This window comes from Poromitra crassiceps, assembly GCF_964638095.1.
Source record: "Poromitra crassiceps genome assembly, chromosome: 16".
Lineage (NCBI taxonomy): Eukaryota > Metazoa > Chordata > Actinopteri > Beryciformes > Melamphaidae > Poromitra > Poromitra crassiceps.
Genome location: NC_139645.1, coordinates 36,804,880 through 36,818,130, shown reverse-complemented (window position 1 = coordinate 36,818,130; position 13,251 = coordinate 36,804,880). Strand labels below are relative to the sequence as shown.

Sequence of the window (13,251 nt, the reverse complement as noted above, 5' to 3'; positions counted from 1 at the left end):
TTGAGCAATATCGTCAAACAACTACCAGTGTAACGCAGTCGGGCATTTGTGCACCGTCATTCCACGTTCGCTAAAACTGCTTGTTTTGCCGCTGGGAGACTCAAACTGTCATTATATTGTCTGGCAGTGGCAACATGGGAACAACTCTATACATTAATATTATTCTACAGAGGTAGTTTTATTTATTTATTGTTAAATAAGTACTCACTTTTACACTCGTGTGCGTGCACACACATACACATACACACACACACACACATAGTCATGTATGAACTCATCTTTCACTCACTCTCATTCATATACATGCGTGTAGGCCTGAGGCTGATTCTCAGGGGCTCTGGCATGGTCATTGAGTCCTGTTGGCAAGGGCAGTGTTGTTTCTGAGGCTGCTCAGGACTGAGGCATGCTGATAGCATCACTGAAACTGCCACCTGGTCTACATAATGTAGTTATGTTGGAGCTTATCTATCTGCTGCACCTGCCTCCATCCTGATCTCGGCACAGATGTGCTTTTGCTCCAGGCAGAACACAACCACGACTTACCTCTAACATGGGAATGTTGATTTTCCAGCACTTCACACCTTGCATGTCAAGGTTCAGTAATTCTGACAAAGGTCAACCTCCTCAACGTTGTATCAAGAAACAGGACGTGTGTGTGTGCGTGTGTGTGTGCGTGCGTACGTGCCTACATGCATATTTGTAAGTGCCTGACCTGCCTACATGGACGTAGATGGACCATGTGACCATTTTCAGACTTTCCCACATGAGGCAGTATGGCTGACCCCGTGCTCTGAATGGAATGGAGCCCTTGGTCAAGTCTGGTGAATGCAGATGCTGTTTAAGGCATTGTGGTTCCCAGAGGATTCCCCCTAAGTTATAAAGACACCGTCTAAACGCGCATCATTTATGCTTAAAAAAAGTTATTTATTTGTGAGAAAAATAACTTATGTTGTTTGCACTTGTTTTTCTATGGAAACAGATCTAAACATAATTATCGGTTGTACCACAATGATTCTAGCTTAAACTATTTCATGGGTGGTTAAATTAAATTTGTCGTTTGCATTAGAACTTGCACAAAAACTAGTTTATTACACGTTTTACTTCTTTCCAGAATCCCCCCCCCCTCCCCCCCAAAAAATTGGCCAGTTTGCCCACACTACACAAATATATGCAAGGCTGTCAACTGTCATGAAGGAAAGGTCATTCGTGAACTTTGCCCATTTCCCAATGATTTGAACTATGCTCAGTTCAAACATGAGCACCAGTTTTGGGTTGGTTGGTTGGTTTCCCCCTTTCTGATGAAGGATTTAGCCAGGAACTGTGAATTTCACTTGAGAGTTGAGACGGAGCAGACGAGATCCCTCTCCCACACAGCTAACCCCCAGCTGAGAGGGTCCAGAGGCCCAGTGGATATGACTGCTATTTTCTCCTAACTCAAAGTGCCATGATGAGGCTCTGTCCCTGAGGAGTGTCTTGGTTGACCTCCTCTAAAAGTATGTTGGGATATGAGAGGGGAAACCCCTCTCTGGGACTGTTTCAAGAACAATTCAGTCTCTTCGCCAACATTACACACGGTCTTTGTAGAAATCTGAAAACAAACAAATCCACAATATGGGCATCTGCTAGAGAATATCTGCAAGTGCACCTTTTGTGATCAGCTTCAACTTATGACTGTTTATATTGTTTATATTGACTGTGTATGAAGTAGGGGTGTCGCGGTATATGTATTCGTCCCGTGAGTTCACGGTACGGGCATCACGGTACAATACATGGAGCTCCACGACGAATACGCCGAATCCAGAAGCACCTAAACGCTGTTTGAACGCCATTGAATTGAATTAAACGCCACAGAAGAAGACACACCAAAACAACACAAGGGCCATAGAAATCCGCGTTCACAGAATGGAACGTTTTGTGGCGATAAGCTGTTTTGCAAATTCTGTCAACATCAAGCCAACGAGGTAAGCTTGCCAATGTAACGTTACGTAGCCGCGACAAAGTCCTTCATAGTTGCGCATTGCGGCGAAACGTTACATAACACTGACAAAGCTGTTAACTTGTAAACAAGCAACTTACATCGCATGGGACAAGCAAGATGCGGTGAGGAAGAGGGGATGACTCCTTGTCATGTTCCAATAATCCATTAGATGACCGAACATAATCATATTATTCTAAACAAAACTTGCATCCAATAACGTTAAGGTGCTGACAGGGTTCTTTCCCGTACTTACTGGGAAAGTGAAACCCACCCCGTTGTCTGTCAGACAGTGGGGGTATCTTTCAACAGGGTTTAGAAGTTATTCTTCTTCTGCCGTTTTATTCTTCTTCTACTGAACTTGTAGGTATTTTGACGTTGACTAAAGAAATACTGCCGCCTAGTAGCCGCTTTTAGATAGGATTCCAAATTAGTGCTTACATCAAACACATCAATAGCAAATGCTACATAAAACAAATACAATGGGGAGGGGTTGGTGGGAGTATTAGACTACTCCACACATGCGCTCTGTTTACAAACTTGTGTACAATAAAGATTTAAAGTGGGGGGAAATGCCTTTGCCCTGTCAAACAGCTGGAATACAGACATCTGAGAGGGAGGCGCACCCCACACTTTGAAAATCACTGTTCTAGAGTAAAACCTTTTTGTGTGGATTGCGTAGATCTTATTAAATAGTGGACATTTATTCATTCCCACATATTAGACACTATTTCTGATGGTAAAAATAGCGTAAAAAGCAGAATTCAGACAAATTCAAAGGAAAAAAAACAGAATTTGGGATTTGTTCCTTTTTTTCCCCCGTTTTCGTACCGAACCGTGACCCCAAAACCGAGGTACGTACCGTACCGTGACTTTTGTGTACCGTGACACCCCTAGTATGAAGGCATGGGGAACTTGTGTATGAGTCTTCTGGTTGTGTCTCCCTCGGTCAGCTCTTCTACCTGGGCTTCTTGATGTTCTACTCCTACGTTGTCCTGGTGAAAATGCCCGTTTTTCCGTCTCCTCAAGAGTGGGTGGTCATCCTCTACATCTTCACCTCTGCCATTGAGAAAATCAGAGAGGTATGTAAAGCAGTGGGGAGAGGGATGACCGTATGCCCTGTTTTAAGCTCTCCAACTAGACTCTAACATTGCTGTGGGTTTGAGGATATGGCAACAAAATAGACAATAGTGTTAGAGCACAATTTCTTTAAGTAGAATTTATAGTTTTAATCTTGCTGCAACCCACTTTTGGGTCTCTGAAGAGATTATGAGGTGAAACAATTTCATAGGCCCTTTTGGGTTTCTTATTTCCCCCCAGCTTTTATAATTTGTGGAAATACCTAGCCTAAAAGATCCAGTACATCTCCTGTGCACTGACTAATCTCCTTATACTTTGTTCTTCTCATGTTTTTGTCCCCCCCCCCCCCCTCTCCCACACAGATGTTTATGTCTGAAGCAGGCAAGATAAGTCAAAAGATAAAAGTGTGGTTTGATGACTATTTCAATGTGTCAGACTTTTTTGCCATTGTGACCTTCTTTGTGGGCTTTGGCCTGAGGTTGGGTGGAGGGGATGCCTTCGTCCCGGGAAGGACAGTTTACTGTCTCAATATCATCTTCTGGTACGTGCGACTCCTAGATATCCTGGCTGTCAACCAGCAAGCAGGACCATATGTCATGATGATTGCTAAAATGGTGAGTTCTTTATAATGGGTATAATAACCGTTTTAATCACCAAGCACAATTAACATTGTTTTTTTGGTGAAGTTAATGAGACTGTATGGAGAATATTGAGTTTCATGTGTAAGAGAAATCTTGAAAATGCCTTGGTTATTTAACTCATTGAGTGCCAATGACGACAGCTGTCGTCAATTCGAATACTAACGTAGAGTGCCAAAGACGATAGCTGTCGTCAATTGCCTTTTTTGACGGTGGGACGTGGATCAAAGCCTTATGTATGTCCTGTACAAATATTGTAGCTATTGAAGCTGTATAACCTATTTTACGGACTCATCAGGTGGCGACAGTGCTCTCCAGATTAGAGAAAGGTCCGGAAAACAGCCTGAAAAAGCCCCGTGATCAAAGAGAAACCGCTCATGCTGCAGCCCAGAGCCATGTAGATTGCTCTGGCTGCATGCTGACGGTGCCTGCGAACAGCAGTCAATCCGCTCCCACAACTGAGCCCCTCTGCATCTGTCTGTCAGCATACTTTCTCCACATGATTAGCCGCTAGAAAAGCAGCAGCCGACACTGAAAAGCCAAACCTTTCCCTGCAGTCCGGTGTGGCTTTTCCTGTCGCGCTGCCTGGGAGGCGGCGCACAAAAAGCACTCCGAAAATAGACGCTGGGTGCGTGAGGCTGTGTGTTACTAGTGTGGGGAGGAGTTTGCAGCTGAGGGGGGGGAGAGGGGGGTGGGGCACGCAGGGCAGCACACAACTACACCACGTCACTACATCAGAAAATATTAGCTAGAGTCAGTGAATGTGCTTGAAATGCTTCATTTCACAAAAGGCTGAATATCTCAGCTTCTAGATGGAAATGCCTGTTTTTGCTGTTTTTGACCTATCTTCTCCGGCTGATAACTAAAGAACGGAAAATGGTATCAATAAACTTTTTTTTGCTGATGATACAATAGAGTCTCCTTGTTCTTTTTGCGTGTTCGGTGTTTACATAGTAATATCACACAATATTCTGTGGGCCTCGAGAAATCACTGAAAACGCTCTGAAACTCTGGCACTGGGAGCGTCCGTTCTCCAAAAGTGGCTGGCACTCAATGAGTTAATAGGTGTTTAATAGAATTGCTTCTGCTGAGACATTGCCTTCACATTGCAAATGACAAAGCAACAGAAAGTAAGTCACTTTCAGTGGGAGTTTGTGACACAGACCTACTGTACATGCAGGCGTGTGACATACGGCATCGAGTGATCGCCGCGCAACAAAGTTGAGCGGAGTGTGACTTTTTTCACACGGCAAAGTCACGATGAAGTGTCAATCTCTCAATAGTGAGAAAGTTGTTTATTTTCCACCCCCCTTGTCCTGAAGGGGCTTTGGATCCATGTTTACACAGTGGAACGAATTCAAAATATGAATAGTACTGTGAGACTTGTCGCTCGTAATCTGAACGTACAAAATGTATATTGATTTGAACATTCACATTTAGACAGCTGTGTGTGTGTGTGTTATACATTTTAAAGAGATAGGCCCACCTTAATCAGAATTCACGTACTGTCATTTGTGTTCACAAATATTGGATGAAATGTCTAAGATCACAAATTCTATTGATGTGTTCCTTTAAAGTGATACTAGATTTAAGTAGAACACATTCATAGAAGTTCAGGAGTAGTAGATCTGCCCTACAGTATCATCATAGGCACCCCCCCCCCCCGACTCTCATTATCAATACTTTGCAAATAAACTTTCGATCAAATCAAATAATAAAATACGATTCCCTGAGTCCAATTTTACTCGTTCGAATGTATGTTTAAAAAGTGCAATTTTGGGGCGAGACAAAGCGAAATGAAGAGTGGGTCCCCAGAGCAGAGGTTCGCACAGTAAAAAATCAAAACAGAAATGTCCTACACAACTGATGATCATTATGAATCAGTCTTTTGCTTGACTCAGTATGTGTGACCTCTCTTCCAGGTGGCCAATATGTTTTACATTGTGGTAATAATGGCTATAGTCCTGCTGAGCTATGGCGTGCCCAGGAAAGCCATTTTGTACCCAAACGAGGAGCCCAGCTGGACGCTGGCCAAAGACGTGGTCTTCCAGCCGTACTGGATGATGTACGGGGAAGTGTATGCCTATGAAATCGACGGTAAGGACGATGAGGATGGTAGGGGAGATTACGAGGGTAAGGACATTTCTATTTCAAGCTTCTCGCCGTAGCATGGTGGCTGATTGCCACTCAAATAAAAGCACTGGAAATCAAACCCACGACGGCCTAATCATCCTGCCCTTCACCGCCCCCCCTTTCGCACGCACACAAGCAGCCAGCGCTCGTCTCTTCGGAGAGGACGGGGCTTTTTGCTCCACCGCAGCATTGACTGCCTCGACTCTGCTGTAAGCGGTCAGGATTAAAGGAACGCGATGAAGTGATCGTCAGTTGAGTCGGGAGCATTTGAAGCTTAGTTGGAACAAAACACCTGGCTGTGCTCCATAACCTGAGTTGGCATCCTGAGGCTTCACTCACTGCTGTAATTCATCACGTGGATTATCATTGTTATGAGCTTAGCCCAGCAAAAGAACTGGAGTTGGTCCCCGGGCATGGTACTGTAGCTGCCCACTGCTGCTAGTGTTGTGTATAGGATGGGTTAAATACAGAAGATACATTTGGTTGTACTTGTACAATGACAGTCAAGGAAATCTTAATCTTCTTAAGTATTTAGTTTATTGGAGACTGTATGTGCGCACCTACAGTACATTGTATGTGTGTGTATTATTGTAATTGGTATCTTTTCTCCACAGTGTGTGCTAATAACACTGAAGCTGCAGTTAAGTCCCTGTGTGCGGCAGGAGTGTGGCTAACTCCTCTCCTACAAGCAGTCTACCTCTTTGTACAGTATATACTAATGGTCAACCTCCTCATCGCCTTCTTCAAGTAAGAGCACAGTTCATACTGCGGTAGTTTTTAAACTTTTCTTTCTGTGTGGACCCACATATTGCAACAAAGGAGACAAAAAAATGTGCAAACAAAGGGAGCAGAGCTGTTGTTAAATGGGTGGCAAGTCTAGGACAGAGCAGGCACAACACTCCATTCAAAAAACCTTTACTTTTATTATGCTTCTTTTTTCATGCACAAGAATCAAATTGATTTTATAGGGTGTTTAGGCTAATGTAACAGATGGTTATAGGCTGCTTGCTAACCATTCATCCAGTGGTTTAATCTGCCTATTTTGTGCTGAATTTATTTGGAAAGGCTATATCAACAAGAAAGAAAGAAAAAAAAATCCTTAATGGAAAAACTGTTAAGGCCAGCAATGTTTCCAGAATAATTTGCGAACCCATGACTCAGCTTTGGGTCCTGGTTCTGAAAAACACTGGTAAATTAGACTGACATGCGCTATAATGGCTTCACAGAGCTAATGTGTGCAGGATAGTGGGTGTCTGTTGCACCACTGCTGCATGCAGATCTCTGGAAGGGTCACAAGCAAGTATTCACTGCATCGTTAAGGAGCTACCATTTTTATACCATATGTTACTGGAAAGAATTCACACTGCATCCAAACATTGAAAGACACAAGTGTGAAACCTGATCTTAGCTTCCGTTGAGTTTTTGCAGATCGTACAACTTCATTTCAGTTCTCCTATATTTTCCAATGGAATTTTTCATCTTTGTCAATGGTCATGTCAGTCTTGTCTCTGTTTTCCAGCAATGTGTATATCCAAGTGAAATCGATGTCGAACCTTGTGTGGAAGTACCAGCGCTACCACTTCATCATGGCCTACCACGAGAAGCCTGTCCTCCCTCCGCCCTTCATCTTCCTCTGCCACGTCTACTCTCTCTTCTACTGCATGTGCAGGAAGAGGAAGAAGGAGAACACCTACGGACCAAGTATGAATATAAAACCCTGTCTTTTTAACATTAACAAAATATTTGCAGTACCAGGTTTGGTTCCAGGTACGTGATGGAGGACAAATTGTTCATTAGTTAAGCATTGATCTGCAAATGTCTCTTTTATTGCTCTCTGCCATGTAGAACAAATGTTTTTCAACAAGATACTGTTGCTAATTTAATATCTCCAGCAGTGACTGGTCTGATTTTTGTATACGCGTGCACTTTACATAGAGTATACTGTATGTGTAACTCATCTTTGATTTCTTCTCCTGCAGAGCTGTTTCTGACAGAGGAAGACCAAAAGAAGCTACATGATTTTGAGGAGCAGTGTGTGGAGACATACTTCCACGAAAAGGATGACCAGTTTCACTCGGGGAGCGAGGAGCGTATACGCCTTACCTCAGACAGGTGGGTCTCTCATTGCCCTCCCTAGAAGCAAGGTGCAAAGAGCTATCAAGAAGCAAACATCATCATGCAGCATTTAAAATCAGCCACATTAAAATATTACCTTAAGTGAATACAGCTCAAATGGACACATCACACATTTTATAAATGGCACTGAACATGCTATGCTAGTAGTCCGTTATTTCAGTACTTATTTTTATTTTAAGAATTGTAATGATTAAAATATAGTGGCTTATAGAGACTGATCTGAGCTGTGGAAGACTAATGCTACTCTCTTCTCTGTCATTACTCAGGGTTGAGACCATGTGTGTTCAGCTAAAGGAGGTTGGGAATAAGGTCAACTTTATCAAGCGCTCTTTGCACACACTGGACTCCCAGATCGGGCATCTCCAGGACCTCTCCGCTCTGACTGTGGACACCCTGAAGGCCCTGACTGCCCAGAGGGCATCGGAGGCCAGCCATGTCCACAATCAGATCACCCGGGAACTCAGTCTGTCCAAGAACGTGGTGCCCAGCCTCGCCCATTTGCCAACAGACACTGGCCCCCATTCTAAACCTTCTGTGCTGGGCAAACGTAGTGTGGGGGCATACTTTGGCTCCTCTTTTCCCCAGGCGAGGGTCAACATGGCGGATTCTCTTTTTGGGATGGGTGCAGGAGGAGGGCCCGGGCCGGAGAGTAGCCGGAGATCGGGACTCGGGCCGGTGATAGGACCGGGGCTGGACCCTAACTTTAACCCGGCGTTTAGTCCAGAGAGGAGGGGGTTGGTCGGGCTAGGGCACTTTGCTGCAGAGGCTGGCTCCTCGAGCAGCGCCAGTGCCTTCGTCCCCAGTGCGGTGGCCGTGTCCCCTCCGGAGCTGCGTCTCCGAGGCCACTCTTTCACCCAGAGGCAGCTGACCCGTCCACAGGAGCTGGGCTTCTCCGACTCCCCCGCCAGCCTGCCCAACGTGCCCAATGTGCCCTCTCCCGGGGCTCAGTTCTACGTCAGCAGCACCCCCTCCCAGCCCAGTGGCTCCAGCCACCCAGAACTTGCCCTAGCTGGGCTTTACCAACACCTTATGCAGCCAGACAGCACCGCTGTAGAGTTTGGGGCGTTTTTCGGTAAGTATCAGAATGAGGGTGAGCCTGATGTTGATGAGGAGAAAAAAGATGAGGATGGAAAATGTGTGTGTGTGTATCCTACTGTTGTCATCGTTTCCAAGAGTTCGGGCTCTACTCGCCCCGCCTGCTTGCCTGCTTGCACTGCAAAGCCTAAGAGTTCAAATGGGTTAGAAAGGAGGGAGAGAAAAGTGAGTAGGGTGTACGTGAACGAGGCATTCTGTGACGATGAGGGCAGGACCTGCTCTCTGAGTAGACAGGGTAGAGACACTGAAGTCCCATTGGCCCCGGAGGCTGCCCGTCAGATGGCTTCATCACCGCAGGGTGACGGCCACAAAAACAGCCCCCTACCAGGCTGCGCCCTCGCCCCTGCTGTGGCACCCAGGAGGCCCGGCAGACGAAGGAGCAGAGAAGGGAGTGTGTCAGGACCAGCGGCCGCGCCAAAGGCCTCCCGTCGGGGGCAGAGTGGGTCAGAAGTCTCCCTAAACGGCAGGAACTGGGCAAGAGAGCCAAACGCGACCAGAGGTTTGAGTCTTAGCCGAGCTACAGGGCTGCGTCTGCTGGGTGCTCGGGCCTCTCCATTCCACCCATCAAGTTCCCAATAGACCTTCTGCTTTCTCTGGTCTCTGCTCTCTTCTTCTCTCTGGACCTTTTGTCTTGGTGTTTTGTTTATTCTATTGGTTCTGATGTGATTGGAGCATGAGTGATTGAGTGGTTGAAGTTTGCAGCCCTAACTATTATTGGTTAAGGATTTGTTTGACAGGTGAAGAGATGAGTTTCTGAATCAAATGACTGAATTGTGATTATTCTGCCATTCTGGTGTCTAGACTAATGTTAGAAAATTAGGACTGCAACTAACGATTATTTTCATAATGAACTAATCTGTAGATTATTTTCTCGATTAATTGATTAGTTGTTTGGTCTATAAAATGTCAGAAAATGGTAGCAAATGACGATCAGTGTTTCCCAAAGCCCAAGATGGTCTCAAATGTCTTGTTTTGTCCACAACTCAAAGATAATATCAGTTTACTTTACTGTCATATAGGAGTAAAGAAACCAGAAAATATTCACATTTAAGAAGCTGGAATCAGAGAATTTAGATTTTTTCTCTTAAAATTGTACTCAAAATGATTAATCGATTATCAAAATAGTTGTAGATACATTTTCTGTCGATCGATTAATCGTTGCAACTCTAAAGCAAATGAGACAAAAACAATGCACAAATCTGGGCCAAATAGTATTTTCAAATCATTATTGGATTTTTTTTTTTTATCTGCTTTGTTACCAGATGTGCGGGGCATTGTTATATAAAGAAAACGTTAGGGTTGTCCTACAACCCAGGTTTTACGCGTGAAAACGAGGATTCTCACATATGCTGAAGCCCGCCTAGCGGCGCTAGGTCCGGTTGATGTGGCAGCAACCACGGCGACCCCTGCAGCCTGCGCCAGGGAGATCAGGTCCGCGAACCAGATCTGCGTCGGCCACAGCGGAGCCACCAGTGTGAGTTGCAGGCCCTGCCCCCTCACCCTGTCCAGCACCTGTGGGATCAGGGGGATGGTAGGAAACGCGTAGAGGCCCTCTTCTGGCCGACCGTGGGAGCCTGGAAAAGGCGCCCTTGAAGCAGCGAGCTAGGAGGTGGAGGGGGGTTGGCCCACTCAATGCCGAGCTTAGCTACGGCCCTGGACAAAACCTCCCTAAACTGCCTCTGATAGGACTCACCTCCCAAGTCCAGGCTCCTCCAGGTCTGCCTCCTCATCCTGAGGAGCATCCGCCTCATCCTCACTGCTCACTTATGTCTGGGTGGAGGTCGAGAAAGTCCTCCATGCGCGCTCCGCATGTCTGGGTCCCAAGCAGGACACACAGAGCCTGTGACAATCGTCGGGCGCCAAGCAGGCCTCGCACTGGGTTCACAGCTGAAGTGCCCCGACCGTCACGTTAAGATCCATGCTAGCTAACGGAGGTGAAAGCAGCCCGAAAGGTAGCTAATAGCTAGACTGTATGCTAACAGAGGCGAAGCAGTCTGAACACTAGTCTATTTAGAAGAGGCTAGCTAAGAGCTAGCGAGAGAAGCTAGCTAACTTCAAAGTAACCGCGGCTACCTGACAAGCTAGCAAGGTGTTAATAACACGGCGTGTAGCCGACAACACGTGCAAAAGCAAAGAACACAGCACACAGCTTTGCTCCTCCTGAGCCGGTGTCCGTCACCCGAAGCAAAAGTAGTCTGCTGGCTGGAGATGACTCGACGGCCAATGTTTCCCGTCCGCTGGCCTTGCAACGGTGGGTAGTAAGACGAACTTTGGCTAACGGAGCTAATGTTTGGAACGTTACCGCAAGCTAATGCTAGGTCTCTCAGAGAAGAAGTGCGACTAGTCAGTGAGGCTGAATGTGCGCAAAGTGAGGATCCTCAGCCGGTATGCGCAGGTCATGTCGGAGACACGGGGGCGGTTGTGGGTGGCTGTGCCAATCACCGGCTGAGGTGTGCCAGGATGCCGTGTGGGCACCTGGGTGGTTTTAAAGGTCATTTTCAGAGGTAAAAAGAAAGGCATTCAGTTCAGCGCCGCCAGGCGGGCTTCAGCATGTAAATGGTCTGCATTTATATAGCGCTTTTATCCAAAGCGCTTTACAATGAGTAGATAGTCTACATTCACCCATTCATACACCAATGGCGGCAGGCTGCCACGCAGGGTGCCTACACACCATCGGGAGCAATTTGGGGTTAAGTGTCTTGCCCAAGGACACAACGACAGCAGCTGGGAGGGAGCGGGGATCGAACCGCCAACCCTTGCGTCACTGGCCGACCCGCTCTACCTCCTGAGCTAAAGCCGTCCCCATATGTGAGAATCCGAGTTTGAAACGAAGCAAAACAAGAAGTACCAGGAAATACATAACAAATTTCAACCATTTCCCTGAGATTGTGATTGACATTGTACCTGACTCTTATCTAAATTGTCCTTATGCTGCGAAACCCTTGCTAATTTGGTACTCTAAACCAGGATAAAACAAATGCTATGAATTGATTGCAAATAGTAATTTAACCAGATTAACCAGAAGTAATAAAGTAGATTGATTTTTCTCCACATATTTTCCGCTAATCTTGCATGGGGGTGGGGAGAAATCATAAACATGAGCTATGCCATGTTCATCCTTAAATCAGCTGGATGTCTCCCTCTGGTGGCCTGACAGTGTATTATTGGTTCACTCAGGACACAAAGACAGTATGGACCTCCAGGACTCTTCACCTAAAGAGATGTCCACCTCCAGCAGGCAGCACAGCCCAGCCACACGCAACAGACAGCAGGTGTGTCCGTCAGTTAGTTTGAGATCTGGAGGCTTTAGTGTGGACCATTTTATAATCTTCATTTGTCCAGGTCAATCTCATTGAGATCAAATATGTTTTCACAAGAATTATTTGTTCAGAGTACGCCCCCATCGGGATATAAACAAAGCCGGTCATCCATCCCAACCCTTATTTCAAGCTCCACTAGGCAACTTTGCATGTTGGCAAAGGCGCTCCTAATTTCAAATTCAAAGTGCTTTACAGATTAATAAAAAATATAGTATACACACACACACACATTTTAGATGCATATTGTGTGAACCCATATGTTTTTCTTTAATTTTCTTATCCCCCGTCCCTCCTGATTCTACTCGATCTGATATTGATGTCAGATCTTGGTCCACAGATGGATGAGAATCATACAGGGTAAAGATAAAGCTCTGTCACCTAGCTCTTTGTGTTCCTAGATACAGCTGTCATCTACAGTAGCTCTTGAGATCCTAGATACAGCTGTCATCTACAGTAGCTCTTGAGATCCTAGATAAAGCTCTGCCATCTAGCTGTTTTGAATTCCTAGAAACATTGGCTTAAATTGTGGCACATTCACGATGAATCAACATTTAGGGACATGTGTTGACCTTCTCACACCGTCCTGTGTGTCTGTCTGTGTCTCAGCCTGAGGCTCACGGCCACATCAGGACCGTCAACTCATATGCCGGCTTCACAGAGTTTGACAGGAGCCCCGCCTTCCTTCATCCTGACTCCAGTAAGCTTGCGTAAATACATGAACAACACTAAGAAATGATCTGCTAAGAAAGATCTTATAACATATATTTCAGTGCACTGCAGCCCTAGCTCAGCTGTATCTGATCATTTAAAAATCAGTTGCTACATTGATTGATTTTGGGTTGAGGGTTTTTTCCAGGTCCCTCATTTTCATAAT

At 45.7% G+C, this 13,251-nt stretch overlaps 1 protein-coding gene across 1 annotated transcript in view; it reads left to right on the top strand.

The window, feature by feature from the left end:
• The window catches only part of trpm7 (transient receptor potential cation channel, subfamily M, member 7), a 113,149-nt gene that overhangs the window by 84,435 nt on the left and 15,463 nt on the right, over positions 1 to 13,251 (top strand). The window contains exons 20-28 of the mRNA XM_083653083.1: positions 2,929 to 3,057; positions 3,418 to 3,669; positions 5,616 to 5,790; positions 6,441 to 6,573; positions 7,346 to 7,527; positions 7,806 to 7,938; positions 8,229 to 9,034; positions 12,235 to 12,329; positions 12,984 to 13,074. Coding sequence (XP_083509209.1) covers positions 2,929 to 3,057; positions 3,418 to 3,669; positions 5,616 to 5,790; positions 6,441 to 6,573; positions 7,346 to 7,527; positions 7,806 to 7,938; positions 8,229 to 9,034; positions 12,235 to 12,329; positions 12,984 to 13,074 — 1,996 coding nt within the window. The remainder of the gene's footprint in view (positions 1 to 2,928; positions 3,058 to 3,417; positions 3,670 to 5,615; positions 5,791 to 6,440; positions 6,574 to 7,345; positions 7,528 to 7,805; positions 7,939 to 8,228; positions 9,035 to 12,234; positions 12,330 to 12,983; positions 13,075 to 13,251) is intronic.